Below are 17,357 nucleotides of genomic sequence, written 5' to 3' on the forward strand. Positions count from 1 at the left end.
AAGCTAGATTTTCGATATGCAAACAATATGTGAGCTGTATGTAGCCATACTTCTTTGAATATCTGTTTCAATACAACAAACTGTTGTATGATATATGCAATAAAATATTATTTTCATTAGCTTGGATTTTATATATATATATATATATATATATATATATATATAAAGTTATCTATCACTACCTTATATATCACACATTGAAATAAACTTCCGAAATTTTATATAAAGCTTTTGAATTATCAATATATTCTTCTCAAAGCAAACAGAAGAATATACAAGGAAGATTAGAAACTTAAAACAACTTTTATTTAAGTATGGTTGATCATATTGGACCCCTAACGTTCTGTATTCTCTTTGCAATATTATTCAACATGGTGAACTAAAAGAATAAACTAATAAAATGATTCAGTCATTCTCCTGTCCTTTCATTTTCTTCTTTCTGTCCTGCTTTGAGGACAATCAATTGATTTTATTTTTTTTTTCATAAATGTAATACTTATGATAACAAGTAAGTGTTATATATCACCATATTAAGCATCAACAATTTCATCCTACGTGTATTGTAGAAGCACCTGATAAATTTGCTTGAAAACTTTTACGTTGATAGATGTACTTCTACTTCAAATAATTTCTTCAAGCTTATTAATAAAATGTTGTTCCCTATTTTGAACAACGGTTTAAACTCCATTCCGAGTTTAAACCTTCTTCGATTACTAGTTGATATTAGTACTATTTTTTTTTATTCAAATACGTAGCTAATGTCTCTGTATTGAAAGTTCTGGAGACAATCCTGATTACAATATATTATATACATATATTTATATGTATGTGTGTGTATGTGCTGTAAATTTGCATGTTTGTCCGCTAGCAATGTTTAAACTTATATATTTTCTTCTTTTCGTTTTGTGTCATTTGTTAAATTTTATAAAAGAAACAAATTTTAATGCAAAATAAGAGTTGCTAATTAAATTTAGTGTGTTTGTCTTAATGTAATTTATGAGTATGCATTAGTTTCATAAGAAAGATACAATGTAAAGATTAAGCAGGAGAGTAAGATTATGTAGTATTTAGAAACCAAATGTAGTATTTTCCAAAGGATTTTAAAAAGAAGTTAAACGTTGTTACTCATAAAAGTTCAAATATTATTGAGATTTGCTTTACAATATAGGTGCAAATTTATCAACCGAAAGAGTATCTAACTTTAGTACCTAATATTAAAGACGTTAAGAAATATTTCCTAAGAATACATTACAGTGTGCTAGTTATACTCAAGTTTCTAAAATGATTAATACGTCATATTAATGGAAGATTAATTTAAACAACAAAACTAGAAAATAAAAATATATTTCCAGATTATTTCATTTCACATGTACTCGCTTGCTGATATAGCACTTACATTGGTTCAAGCATTGTTAAGACAGCTATTAAAATTTTGAAATTAACAAAGATATATTTTGTAAAGAGCACACTGTGTATATCTAAACATAGACAATCCAGGATATTCTAAAGCAACATTTCTGTACTTTACTTATACATTTTAGTTGGCATGTCTCCTATAAATATATTTGTGTAATATTCCTATATATTTCGCATTGTTTATATAGAAAACAAACTTTAGAAGTTAACTACTTTTTGATAGAAGAAGAAGCTTAATATTTAATATCACTTTTCACTATTTTATGCGTCAATTAAGTTACATATTTCTGAAGTACATTTAGAAAATTCAGATAAATGCACAGTTTGTTTCTTCAAAATTTTGATATAGTTATAATCTGGTCGTTAACGATTTATTTGATAGATTACAGTGTAGGATATGCCTTAAAATTTGCATCTATTTTAACTAAAATTAAATTTAATGGTTATACAAAAGGAAAGTTATTTGTTATAAACATTTTGTTATATTTATAGTTTGAATATAAATGCGTACTATTAACTTGTGAGATGATATATATGTACTGAAAATTTAGATCTACAGAAACATATTTTTAAAAGTAGAGCTAACTTATTTTAGTTCAGTAAAATACTTTTTTCTCCAACTTTACTCAAAAATAAGCAACTACAAAATAATATATATTATGTTTTAAGCATTTCGTAAAGAAAACAAAGTTCATTTGTGATTTTCACTTCCTGTTAATGTAACAGATGCCGGTTAACGTTGTATCAAATAATAGTAATGTTAGTAAATAACCCTACTAATTAAAATAAGTATGGTAACTCTAATTAATTCATTATATCACTGTATCTATCACGCTATACCATTCATCAAAATAATATCAACAATAGTCATAGATATACATGAGTTCATTACAACTGCTACTTGCAGAGATATAACTGCACCACTTTATACTTTTAATATATCATGTTGTAATCGCAGTAATGTATAATTCGTCAATTCACACCTGGTTAGAATAGGATTACAACAAGTTATATTAAGTTACATTTAAGTTTTACTGATATGAATTGAGATTATATATCTAAGACGTATAATTATAATAGATAACGAACGGAGGTTCTCAAAAGTAGTCTGAAGAATGTACTCAAATTTATATTTCACAAAAATTTCCAGTTAACAAAATTCGACAACATTTCATCAATTAACTATATATATGTACTAGGTAGTTAGTTCTTTTTCTTATTGACTTTATAATATTTAAATGATTTTAGTTTATATTTTATTTGTAAACATTTGTTTTGATATCAGTATAAAGACACATATACTGAAAGAACCTGAACTTTAAATTCTTTGTAGAATTTGTATTATTTTATTTGTTTTCTTAGCCTTGAAGAGTATTTAAACTTCAATCTATTCCATTTTCTTTATAAGTTTGAGCTATGTCTGAATAGAATAGATCACTTTAGGGTAATTTTGGTAGCTGTGTATTGTATGGAAAACAAGTTAGAAAGTAAGTAAAAAATCAAGATGTCAAGAAAAAGGAGAAATAAAAGGTAACTTTTACGTGGTAAGTAACTATGTATTCTCGAACTCGTAGCATATTGAAAAAATGGAATCGTATTTGTTTTCAAAGCGAACTTATCTTAGAATTCTCTTTTATAGCTCCAACTGAACTTGTATTTTGACAATTTGATGCGGTTCTTTTTATCAAAGACTTGAAGTTTAGGTGAAAATGAAGGTAAACAGGTAACAAGATGAATATAATAAATTTTGGGATGTAGTCTCATAATTTGTCGATTTTCCATTGTTGGCGCGATGCTTCATTCCAGTGTGGCATTTCAACTCTTGATGTGCGAAATTTGCCGAAATATGAAGATAATGTTACTAATTTATTGCATATAATTTTACCTTTGGTTTTTCCTAAACTTCTATCTTTGATAAGGTTTAAGAGCCAGTGATCTAAATACTAGAAATTATATAGGAGTTATTGAAAGATTTTGGACAGGAAGTCTTGTTTTCAGAGCTCCGGAATATTTTCTTTTTAAAAAATACGTGTAAAGATACCAAACTTGATTATTTTTTTAAAAAATGAAGTTATTTGTAAAGAATCAGAGTTGAACACAAATGCTCAAATGCAATTACCCGCAAGAGGGACGCTCCTAGAAGTATTTTGAAGAATATAAACAACTTCAACATTATAATGTATTGTAGTAATACATTGAAAAATGTGTTTAACTTTGATTGATTTATGTATACTTTCTACTAATCTTATCTCTTTATTCTATATTAAGGAATGCAATGAAAGTTCCATTCAACATTTATTCAGAATAGTTTGAAATATACCTGTTTTTCCTCTCCATGTAGCACGCATGGACTTATACAAATGGTATAGATATGAATAGTGTGTTGAAAGGCTTTCCAGAGTGTCTACAAGCTGATATATGCCTCCACTTAAACCGCAATTTGCTCAACAACTGCGCTGCCTTCAGCGGAGCTTCTCCGGGATGCTTGAGGTATGTGTTGTAGTTTCTTTTCTTTCATTCTCTCTTACATTAGTGTTTTCCCTTCTCTATCCCTCTACCTCCATCTCTCAAAAAATCCAAAATTCAAGGAAAATATTGTTACAACGCCTTTTAATTGATACAATCTAATCGGTTTGTTTCTCAAGATTGCCAGGTTCTTCATTTTTATAGTTTCGGACAGTATTAAGAAATATAAGATACTGTATGAGTACACTGTGTTAGTTATAATTATTATTATAACTACTGTATTATTATAATTTTAGCTCTGTTGTTAAAACTTTTAAAATCTTACTAGCTGAACCTGCGCTCTCTACATAGCGCATCATTCATATATGAGCATGAATCTCCTTGTCATTCCTCACAATATCTGTACATATCCCTATACAGACACAAGTGAAAGACTTCTTGATAAATAATATCAGCAAGGGGTACCATAAAGGGGAGATTGTTTCGATTATTTTTTTTCAATATCTCGCACCGTTTGCAAGATTTGAGCCTACTTCTAGTTGGAATTTCTAATTTATGCATGATAACTTTTTTCTATCTTCATGCATGCAGTATGTAATAAGCAAATACATTACGCACACAATTAATCATATTGTTAGATTTATGGTGTTCATTGGGCAAAACATTCCAAACAATAAAGATTCATCTTAGACAGGAGAAATGGTTATCCTTCGATTTTAATTATCATTTGACATGAAACAAGTGCCGAACAGATATACTAATCCTGTATGCAAATGTGTGGTGTGGGAATGTATAACTCATAGGATATGATGCTTTACTTTTTTTTAAAAAAAATTCAACACTTCCAATGTATCCCTTAAAATGTAATATAAAGAAATAACGGTCTTATACAATATATATATATATATATATATATATATATATATATATATATATATATATATATATATATATATATATATACATATATATATATATATATATACATATATATATATATTAAATATTCAATTAAAACTTAATAACGTTTACAAAATTTGCAATCAATCAGTGAAAACGGCATCTTTCTAGAGCCTATGGTTCCCGAGAACTCACTGCCAAAAGAATTGGCCCCAAACATATACAATCTCCTTTACCACAAACATAACCTAGTATTTTAATATATGGATCCTCGCTTTTAAAATTTTAATAACTACACTTTCATACGTTTCACTTAACAGAATTCTCTATATCATTGTTTAGATAACTTGCACAAATTGAAACTATCATTATATCAACTACTATCAAGAACAAACATTTGGTTCCTTCATGTGAATACATGTGACTTGGATCTTACATTAAACTGTAAGACCGTATTTCATATTACCTTAGTATTAAAAAGGAGCATTTAAGTACAAGCAAATAAGTCACTGATTATCACATCTACAGTGCGTGTGTTTCTCACATTAATGCACTTCAAATGTATTCTCTCTCTATATAAATATATTAATTCAGAATGTGATACACAAAAAATTATCAATTTGTCTGAGGCTCTAGTGGTTCAGTTTTAAAAAAAATCTTTAACTCCACTGTCATTGTGTTTAACTGTCGATCTAAAACAAACAATTTATTTTATCTTAATTTTTTTCTGCATTTAAGCTTAGTATAAAGAAACGTAAGTAATCGTTTCCCGCTTGATATTTGCTCGGAGCCTGGGACGTTGTATCGTGTTTAGAATTGGTACATTCTGCAATCTTCTCAAATGACACTATCTGTAAAAAAAAAAAATCTTAGTGTCTACTGATGGAAATAATCTTCCAGAACAAAAGAAAGAGAAACATTATATAGGAAATCATTTTTGAAAAAAAAAAAATATTTGAAATTTTACTCTTCATAATTAACCGTATATCAACATAATAGACAAAATGTTTCTCTTTATGTTTGACCCCGATCACAGTCAAAAGTACATAAAGTGGAACTCAATCTATGCGGTGAATAACTGCAAGAAACAAAGCGAATTACCCATTATTCGATCCTATCAGTATTTATTCATCTTGTTTTTGTAACAACTGTGGGCACTGCTCTTGCCTTTGCAGTATTCGAAATCCTCTAATTTCCTATATTCTAGATATTGTTTTCACGAAAATTAAAGAATGTGCTTGGAAGTATAGTATGAATTCAGCTTATCCTTCATATCTGCAAGACACAAACTTATCTTTCATGTTTATTTACTTCTTATTGTTACATACATGTGACTTCTAAATATCTTTGTACGACCTCTGTATTCTATTAAATATCTTTTTCTTTTACACAATAACACACTGAGCAAGGCTATGTGATAATATGTAAAAAACAGTATCACGTAACAGTTTCAACACAATAACTTTCCAGAGAAGGAGTGGAAGTCTGATGAACACACAGTTATTGTGTTGAAACTGTTACGGGATACTGTTTTTTACATATTATCACATAGCCTTGCTCAGTGTGTTATTGTGTATTAGTACAAAATGGAAACAAGGCCTTATAGAATAGTTTTAGGACTTTTTCTTTTATACTTATTTCTTTTATTGGCGTTTATTTCTGTTCTTATTCATATGTTCATATTCATTATCTTTATATAGTTAGTCTTTTTCGTATCAATACGCAAATCGTTTTATTACTTAACATTTTATATTCTTGCTTACTTATATTTTTCCTCTCGTGTATCTCTTGTAAATTGACATGCTATACCTATCGTATACTGATCCTCCTTTTTCCCAACTAGCGGCGTCTATTCGACATTGTGTATACACATCCGTCCAAAGTATACTTCGTATATTTTCACAACGTATTCATGTTTTTTAATCAATATGGTCCAATTCATTAAGTACACACTGTAAGTATTCAAATCCAGCTAGCATGGAAGTGCAAGAGAGTGTCTCAAAGATATTAGAGAGTTCATGAAATCAGTTCTGTATGGTTACATGATGCGGCCTTGTATATTGCTATCCAAATCACCATAACCCCTAATGAAGGAATGAAAAATTACTAGCAATGAAATATGTGAATATCGGACCTGTATCTTTACAGGTGCTAGTTTTAGTAGTAGTATTTGTAACTTTGAAATAATAATAATAATAATAAAAAATCACAAAATTATCATCAGCTTACACACCTTAGTGACATGATGAGTTTGTTGTTTCTTGCGTTCTTCTTCACTTAGAGCTCCATGTAAGCGAAACGTAATTCGTCAGACCACTAACATCGCTACTCGTTTACGATGTATCTGATGTTCTTCGGCATTGTTAAGGTGAATTATTCATTATACAATCCTATCAGTATCTGGATGCCCCAGTCTTGGAAAGACTATGGGTCTCCTTATTCGTTTGTAGTGTTCGAAATCCACCTATTTTCTATATGCTGGATACTGTTTTTTCAGGAAAATTAAAGAACATACTTGGAACTGGAGTACCAATTCAGCTCATTTCCTTCAGTCTCTCTGTGAAATAGTAATAAGTCCTGTTTAGCACGATATTAACACCAAATGGGTATAATCTCTAACTTTGTTTATAATTAATAATCTCCGTACGTCCACATCAAATCAGAGAAGAATTTTAAATTTCCAATTTACGGCTATCATATTTGGATATGTCAATCTGTAACATCGTCCTTTATTTACACTTACATTGCTGTGCCTGTAGTCCCTATTTGCTTTGTTACATCTTCCTATGCATCTTCGCCTTACCATACTATGTATTTGGTTTTCTCTATAATTCTGCCTCTAATATTTACTTCTTGTTATTTTGTATATACAGGATGTTTAAAAAAAACACCGACAACATTTCGGAGATGATTCCTGACACCAAGATAAGACAAAAAGTATAGACCAACCTGGGTACACAAATGCTTCCTTTCGGAGTCATAGGCTGTCGAAAACATGAAAAAATGAACTTTAAAGGTCCATAGCTCCGAAACTATGGGACGTACCGTAGTCGGGTCAAGACTTCACTTAGGAACTAACATGTGCGCTATCCAAAAATACATGTTTCAGAATCTCAAGGTACTTCCGCAACAATTTTTATAAAGTGAATTTGGCAATGGGCATATAATTTGAAGTACTCACCAATTACCCCTATAAAAATTGTTGTGAAAGTACCGTGAGATTCTGAAACATGGATATTTGGATAGGGCACATACTAGTTCCTAAATGAAGTCTTGATCCGACTACAGTAGATCCCATAGTATTGGAGCTATGGACATTTAAAGCCCTTTTTTTTATGTTTTCGGCAGCCTATAACTTCGAAAGGAAGCATTTGTACACCCAGGTTGGTCTATACTTTTTGTCTTATCTTGGTGTCAGGAATCACCTCCCAAACGTTGTCGGTGTTGTTTTAAAACACCCTGTATATATATACTTTTGCTTCCTAATCTTGTATGACCTCATGTTGTTCCTAGCCTTATATAACGAATTCTTCTTTTATTTTTGGACTGTTAAATCAAGTTTTATATATATATATATATATATATATATATATATTTAATATGTGCTTACCATTTTACCATCATGATCTGTCCATTCCTTTATATCTCTATAAGTGCTTATTATCGTCGCAAGATTCTACCTCTTCTATTCTTATCTCTATACACACTTCCATTGTTACCCTCCTTGTATAATATTACCTCCGCGTTATGTTCTCAAAAGTTTCATGTTCAAACTTATACACTCTTTTTGTATTTGTTATAACTAACCGATGCAACACTACATTAATCCAATAAATAAACTTTATATGTTCTCCAATATATTTATTACATCTCCTAAATCCAAACGATCTTCACATTACACAAATTACTTTCACGTACGTCAACACTGTACTTATATTCATGGTAAATACTTATTGTTTACCTCTTAATCTCTAATTTAATCCACAATACATATTAACATTTTCTTTTTCAATTTGGCACTTCACTTATTCAAACACTTCTCGCCCAAATATTTTATTTAGTACCCTACACTCAGCTTTAAATTCTCGAAAGCTTATACAATTAAGATAGCATAACATATTAACACATAGTTGTAAATAGCATTTATTATTATTATTATTATTATTATTATTATTATTAGTAGTAGTAGTAGTAGTAGTAGTAGTAGTAGTAGTAGTAGTAGTAGTAGTAATATACGAACAGAATACCTTACATAATGCGGTTTCTACTATTACACATTTTCACGAATTGGTAATAAATAGTTTTACCAATTATTTATTTTGGTATTTATTATTAAATAATTTATTTTTATAAAAATATCCAAATAAAAGCATTACATAGAAGAGATGTATGTTTAGATGGAGATAATGTACAAGTCGAATCGAATATTGGCTTGTGATATGACGATATTTACTTCAATTGAAGAATGGAGCATGGTGGCTCAGTGGTAGAATGTTCACCTCTGATGCGAGAAGGCCCTGGTCCGATTCCAACTCCATTAGAGTTTGTAATATTCAACATCGTGTCCGTGGGTTTTCTCGAGTTTCTCCCGTTTCCTACGTTTAATCAGTTCTTTTTCATGATCATTTACCTTAATTAATCAGTCGTTCCCTTTAGTTTACAGAGCATAACACTGAGACCTTAAACTTAAAGATTTCATTTTCATTTACGGTTGAAGGAGAATATACTTTTTTTTACAACTTTTATATATTTAAAAAGATTCTCTGTACTTTTAGCTCATATATATATATATATATATATATATTTAACTTTAATTGTGGACTAAAATATAAAATGCGTGCTAAGTGTCAAAAATGGAAAAATTCGGTTTAATGTAAAAATATAGTCTATATGCTTAACACTGCTCAGTGAAAAACTGGCTATCTAGTATTCACTGTAGAAGAATGCGCGTGCCCATATGTTCCATCAGTACTGAAATAATATCTGGGCTGTTTACTCAATATTTTAGTTTTGGCACTTAGCACCAATTTTATATTCAGACTACAATTATTATCCTAAATTTATATGATGAATAGGTTCAGTTTAAACCCTTTGAAAATAGACATCGAATCACGTGGTTTTCCGTAATTCTGACGTGTCTTATAACCATAGCGGTATTATGCAAAGTAATCCTGTATTCACAAGAAATCATAGTTATAATGATTGAGTCATAGTGAGATATTAGAAAATGTGATTATGCAACAATTAGTTCAAGTAAATAAATAAATAGAAAGGAGGAGAAAATAACGTCAAGAAAGGAATCGTTTTTCTTTTACCTTGATCTTATTGGTTGTTCTACTTTCAGAGCATTATCCATGAAATTCAAAACAACACATGCACCTCCAGGCGATACGTTAGTCCATCGAGGGGATGTTCTTACTTCATTGTACTTTATAGCAAGGGGTTCCATAGAAATATTGAAGGATGACATTGTCATGGCAATACTGGGTAAGAATTTGATTGTTTATCTCGTATATATCTATTTTGTTACATAAATTGTTAAATTTTAATTGTTAAAGTAATTGGATATTTTTTCAAATGAATTTCATATGCACATGTAATTATTATTTTCGAGAATTTAACAATGAAAGCTGCCTTAATATATCCGACACATAGCAACGAATAGTAAATACATGTACAAACCTGAAATTGCTGCAACCAGGAAATAATAGTATCATTTTTCGATGAGTGTCTCTCAGCCTGACTAGATTCTCAAACTAATCTTCGACACCTTCGGAAATTAATTGAATCAGTAGTTTTGAAAAGGTCATCAGTCAGAAAGGTAAAATTATGAAAACATCGGAAAAAAACTATTTAATTTTTGAAAATTCTGATAGATATGAAATGATCAACCTCTGTTTGAGAAAGAACAGTTTTCTTGTCATTGTATGAAATGAGCACCCGGTTGTGAGCAATTGGTGTTATAAAATAGATAAATAAAAAGTTGGACTAAAGCAAAATCATCATCTTCTGACTCATGACCTTTTCAAAACTACTGATTCAATTGATGTTCAATTAAACTGAAAACTTTGACAAGTCTTCTGCTTGGAAATTCATTTTAATTCTGTTGTACACATCGAATCTATCAGCCAGAAATTTCAGCCATACTAAAGAAGTTGACTTGAAGGGGAAAAGAATCAAAATGACTGGATATTTTTGTTTGAAAGGAAGTAGGATTTCAAGCCACCAAATATACATACAACCTTCTGAAGTGCAGAATGCACATAAGTCCAGGCTGAAACTGAAATGAAGTTTTGCGAGTAAATATATTTAAGATTTATAAACAAAATAACCATTTTTAAAATCCGGGGTATTTTGGTTTCTCAAAATGTGTTCTTGGAACATTGGAAACATCTCGGACGTCATTCTGATGTCTTTTTGTGGTTAAAAGACTAGAGTGCGTTCCTTCTGTGCATATTACTCTGAATTTGACCTCCGGTTAGGGTACTTGATTCGGATAGAAAACAAAGTAGTAATTCGGATTCCATATCAAGCAGTATCTATTCCCATACAGCCTCTCAGCGTTGAAAAGGAAGCATTAACGGTGGTTAAATTTTAATTTAAAATGTGAAAAAGTAAATTAAGATACTGTCGATTAACTTTGTTCTAAATGCAGTGTATACTGATAATAAAGATACACGGAATATAAACCTGTTACTGAACGTCAATTTGAGGCATAAGAAATAACATAACGAGACGGGAGACAGTTGATTAGCTATGTCGTAAATGCAATATGTACTAACAATACAGATACATGAAATAAAAACCTGTTATTAAACGTTAATTTGAGATATAAGAAAGAATATGACGACATGATTGATTAGCTATGTTGTAAATCCAGTGTGTACTGATGAAGATACGTGGAATATAAATTCGTTACTAAATGTTAATTTAAGACATATGAAAGTTAAAAGGTGAGATGGTTGATTAGCTATTTTGGTAAATGCGGTGTGTACTGATAATAAAGATACATATAATGTAAATCTGTTATTAAACGTTAATTTGAAGCATGAGAAAGTAAATTACGAGAAGGTTAATTAGTATGTCGTAAATACAGCGTGTGCCTATAACGCTGTGCAACAAATTTAAAATATTTTTCTGTCCTTCAAATGAAACTAAATAATAGGTGCTGAATTCATTGGTGGAAACCAGAACGTTTAATCACATTAAGTGGCAGACCCCAACATATACGAAATGTACATATTTGCATATATTTACTATCTAATGTAGGCTGGGAAGGCATATTTATACCAATATTAAATTTTATTGACTTACCCTTTAAAATGCTTTCTTTGGCCGCTTACGCTTATAGATATCTTCTGCAGTCCCTCTAATGATAGACCAGCAATATTCGGCAAGCAAACTTTCAGCCCATTCTCCACTGTAACGCTTTTCAAATGTGGTAATATCCTGACAAAACCGTTCTCCATGTTCGTTACTTACTGCACCGAGGTTTTGAGGAAAGAAAAAATGAAGATGTGAGTGTAAAAAGTTTAATTTTAATATGTTGCATCTTATGATTTGAAAACTGCGTACCGTGTTACTAATAATAGATTCATAATTTTCAGCCTTTACATTTCTAAGAAAACCGGAACGTACCGATTAAAATGAGAGCTAAGCTAACTTCACAATTTCACTGAATTTAGTTTCAAACTCTTCATCCTGTGTGACTGTTTTCATCTGTGGAGTGCTTCTTCTTTAAATTTTGCCTCACTTAAGTTTGAGAATTTCTCTTTAAGCTGCGTGAAAGAAATATCTTCTGTATCTAGTGCTTTAACAAAAAATCTTCTTCAACCCAAGCTTGATATGTAATGGTGGCAAAAACACGTCTTGAGGGTTCACAATTTGTTTACGAGATATGTTTTTGGTGGAAGGAATGAAATCTAGTCTTTGAGACCAGTATTTACGGACGTAGGATTTGTTTTGTCACGGCTATCCCACTCACATGAAAAGCAATACTTGGTGTATTCTTGTTACATTCCTACGAGAATACCAATAAATTTCATGTATCCACACACACATGCCATTTAAATTTTTATATTCAATTAAGTCCAATATCGCACTCATAATTTCAGAAGTCTCCTTTGCATGAGCCACTTATGCTACAGAACGAGATGGGTGAACATTTCCAATATGGAGAACCACCGCCTTCAGACTTAGTTTCGAGCTATCAATAAGCAAGCGCCACTAGATGAGATTATGTTCATGTCCCAAAGACTAAAAAAAGCCATGTACATCTTTTCAGTGCCCTCATTTTCAACAAGCTGGTCTTCAAAACAACTTTGTCGTTTTCTAAACAAATCTATTCTAACATCTTGAGCTAAGAGGTTAAAACCTTGAAGCCTGGAACTCAACAATTCTGCTTTTCTTTTAGGAAGATTTAAGTCTCATACAAGATCATTAAACTCTTCTTGTGTGATCAAATGAGGTGACGTTCACTGGATGTGGATGTCTGAAGGTCTACATCTTCCCTGTTGTTTGGAACGTCTGAAGTATCTTCCTCTGAATCAATAGTATAATGTTCCGGAGTTTTAGGGACTCAAATATCTTCATTGTGGGAAACTGGTTGAAGAGCTGACTTTAAATTAGGGTACTGCATCTGATGATTAGATTTAGAAGAAAAGCCCTTTACATCTGTCAAGCAAAAGTAACAGTCAGTTACATGATCTATTTGTTCGCTCCAAATCGTAGGAATAGCAAATTTCATAGAACTACGTTTTCTTTGTAGCCAGCTTCTCAAATTTCTGGAACACGTAATGGAGCAAAAGACTTATTCTGGTCTTCAACTCTACAGCCAAAATACACTTCATAAGCCTTTTTAACTAAAGGTGTAAGGGTGCTTTTCTGAGTCTTAAATGTAGCTTCACCATACACGTAACAAGGCCTACCTAAGTCAGATCTATTTTTACATGCAAGGACATTGCACTCAACTATTTATAGCAAAATGTTTATTCAACACTATCTTGAAACCCAGATGCAAAGCACACACTACCACAAAAAAGTACACAATGCGACAAATCCGACTACTCCTAACGAAACACTACCCAGCAAATAACAATACAATCGAACCAAAAATTACTCTGATGCGTGAGTATATGGCAGCAGAGTTAGGTAACACAAATCTGATCTAGCTTGTCACTAGATGTAAATTGGTTACCAACTGAAATGAAGATATAGAGTGAGGAGAAATATGAGAAACTAGTGTTCCCTATTATAACGCAGAAAAAGACCCTTACGCAGTAGGAGAAAATTGGAGGGATGAGGAGAACCCCTCTTTAAACAGCGTATTTCTTCTGTGAAGAAGAAAAATTGTCGCTTGGGTGATGTTTAAATTATCATATATTGTAAAGTATATTTCATATGTCACAATTTTTTATCTTAAGCACATTTTTCCCCTCCCCGCTCATCTAATGAGTAACACTCGCGCCTTCGGTACACAGGGTCTCGAGTTTGATTTCCGGTAGAAGAACATTGAAAGACACGGTGGCTCAGATCCCACATTAAACTGTAGGCCTGCGTCTCATATAGCCTCGCTGCTGGAAAGGTCCTCTAAATTTCAATAACTAAACAAAACATTAACCATATTTCATCACCACGCGTGCAAATACGATATTTTACAGTGTAAAATTTCAAACGTGTCAATTTTTTACAAAATTGGTATGTGATACATAAAAAGTTAGTACATATGTGATTTTCTTATGCAAAAATACATAAGAAAAACATATTTTTATGTAAAGGACAGATTTCGTGTTGCACAGTGTAATTAAGATTTGCTAAAATCGATGAGGAACGAATCTTTATTATGACAGGAAAACTTACTATTTTATTCTTATCCTGTAATTTTCACCTGTAGATAAACTTATTAATAAGTCTAATACATTTGACTTCTATTATTGCAGGCAAGGATGATATATTTGGAGAAAACCCATGCATCCATCCCACTGTCGGGAAGTCTTCTTGCAATGTGCGTGCCTTGACTTACTGTGATTTGCACAAAATTCACCGAGATGACCTCTTGGATGTACTTGATTTATATCCAGAGTTTGCAGAATCTTTCAGTAATAATTTGGAAATCACTTTCAATATGAGAGATGTGAGTATAAAAGAAAAATATGTTTAATTCTTTACTTATATTATGTAAGCTATTTTTGATATGGCCAGATTTCCCTCATCAGTGAACACGAGAACTTAAGCAAAACCTTTCTAACTTAAGCAAAATCTTCAATCAAACAGTTTAGTGCTAATACCAATACCTGTTAACTATAACGTGGAAGAAATAAATAGTATGCGTTGCTTTTGTGCTCTCCTCATATTATTATTAACTACGGCGCGCAGTTAAGGAAGTTTCTGGTAGTAGTATTTGTGTGAGACGTGGTCAGCACATTGATATTTCTAATATTTGTATGTTACACATTCCAAACTCATAGGTTGCAGCTTCTTTGGTCAAGTAGCCTCCCACTTTCTCCAATGTTGAGAAAGCTTGAGTCTACCGTAAATCCAACTCAGTACTACATGCCAAAGTGAATACAATAACCATTATATCATCTGTGAATTAATAATAATAATAATGTAATCTTAAGCTATTTTTCTCAGAATAACCTGTCAATTCTAATTGCTTCTTCTTCTTCCTATGCTTTTAAAAAAGGTGTCCTTCACACTCGTTTTCTTTCTCTTCTTTCTTTTAAAAAAAAATCTTACACTGACCTACTTTCTCTTCTTTTTTAAAAAGATATCCTTCATATTCATTTACTTTCTCTTTTTTTAAAAAAAAACAAGATATCCTTCATACTCGTTTGCTTCTTTTTTCAAATATTCTTTATTCTTATTTACTTTCTTTTCATTTTAACAAAATATAACCTTCATATCATATACTTGCTCTTCCTATCTTCATACTTATTTACTTTCTCTTCGCTTTGATATATCCTTCATGCTCATCTCTTTTCTCTTCTTTTTTAAAAATATGTTCTTCATATTTATTTACTTTCTCTTCCTTTTTTAAAAAATATCCTTCGTACTTATTTATTTTCTCTTCTTTTTTAGAAGATATTTTTCATACTCTTCATTCTTAAAATATATCCTTCATACTCATTTGCTTCTTTTCTTTTTCAAAAAGAATATCCTTCATATCCATTAACTTTCTTTTCATTTTTATAAAATATAACCTTCATATCATTTTCTTTCTCTTCTTGTCCTTCATACTCATTTACGTTCTTTTCTTTTTTAAAAAAAAGAACCTACTTTCCTTCTTTCTTAAATATCCTTCATGCTTATTTCTTTTCTTTTTTAAAAATATGTCCTTCATATTTATTTACTTCCTTTTCTTTTCATAAAATATATAGTTCATGCTAATTTACTTTCTCGTCATTTTAAAAATATCCTTCGTACTCATTTACTTACTCTTCATTTTTAAAATATATCTTTCATACTCATTTACTTCTTTTGTTTTTCAAAAAAAATATCATTTACTTTTTGATCCTTATTGATCTTTCAGACTGAAAACGAAAATCAGTTGAAATATCATAAAAGTATTCTTGGAGAGTTTTTTTGAATTTTAAGAAATGAAAATATAAGAAACATCATGGTTGAATAAACATTTCAAATTAAGTCGATTACACAAAAATTAATATCCTGTGAAGCCGTATCTCTGTCTTTGTTGTGCGTGTTCTAGGTTTGACTCACGATGAAAGAATTTTTGTTGTTGATCTAGCGTCGTAAAATAGTTAGGTAGTTAAAAAGTGGTAGATTCTGGTTTAGAAAGAAGTTTCAAGAATCAGTCATTATCCATCTCATGATATGTGATCGGCAAGATCCCGTCGTACAATGTAGTATCGTGAGCTATATAATAACTGATGTTAGATTGTTATGCGAAATAAAGTGCGATGCTACCAACAAGTTGTATAAAGTAGAAAAAAATAAAGATAGAAAGACAGAAAAAAAACTTCTGAAACATATGTCCCTGAGTTATCGAAATGTTAGTTCGTGAAAATATTCGCGAACAGGTTTAAAATATAAGTATATGCAAAACAACAATCTTACAATATTGGACACTGCCATAACCTTATTCAGGAGAGGCAAACTTAGAAAAAAAATCATCACATTTCTGAATATGATATTTTTGACAATAGGAAAATAATTTAATTATTAACTTAAGTGTAAGTGTTTTCCCACTTTTTTACATGGAAATCCTCCATCAGTATTTATATTTACTTTCTCCGCTTTGATCGGGAATTGACAAGAAGACACGAGTTAAAAATTGAAATTTAAGTAATAAAACAATCGAAAAACTTCCATAATAATTAAATTTAAAAAAAAAAACTTTTCCATGTGTTTTGTTAGCCTCAACGCGAGATACTCTGTGTCAATCGTCATGGCTCACCGTCAAATTCCAATGTAACATTAGTGTTGATAATGCTCTACACATTTATATAACTTTTTCACACTGAATGGGCCCATTTTAGTAAAAAAAAAAAAAAGTTTACTATTAGGGGCCCTAAAATAATATTTATTCGTATAGCTTTGAGATTTGTCAATATTAT

General features: G+C 30.8%; 1 protein-coding gene across 9 annotated transcripts in view; it reads left to right on the plus strand.

The window, feature by feature from the left end:
• LOC145671106 (voltage-gated inwardly rectifying potassium channel KCNH6-like) overlaps positions 1-17,357 on the plus strand; it is a 754,568-nt gene that overhangs the window by 654,280 nt on the left and 82,931 nt on the right. For all 9 annotated transcript variants that reach the window (XM_081739884.1, XM_081739879.1, XM_081739878.1 and 6 more), the window contains 3 exons: positions 3,758-3,906; positions 10,127-10,269; positions 14,721-14,914. In XM_081739884.1, the coding sequence (XP_081596010.1) occupies positions 3,758-3,906; positions 10,127-10,269; positions 14,721-14,914 (486 nt within the window). The remainder of the gene's footprint in view (positions 1-3,757; positions 3,907-10,126; positions 10,270-14,720; positions 14,915-17,357) is intronic.

The sequence above is a fragment of the Thermobia domestica genome, chromosome 15 (genome assembly GCF_964235325.1).
Source record: "Thermobia domestica chromosome 15, izTheDome1.hap1.1, whole genome shotgun sequence".
Lineage (NCBI taxonomy): Eukaryota > Metazoa > Arthropoda > Insecta > Zygentoma > Lepismatidae > Thermobia > Thermobia domestica.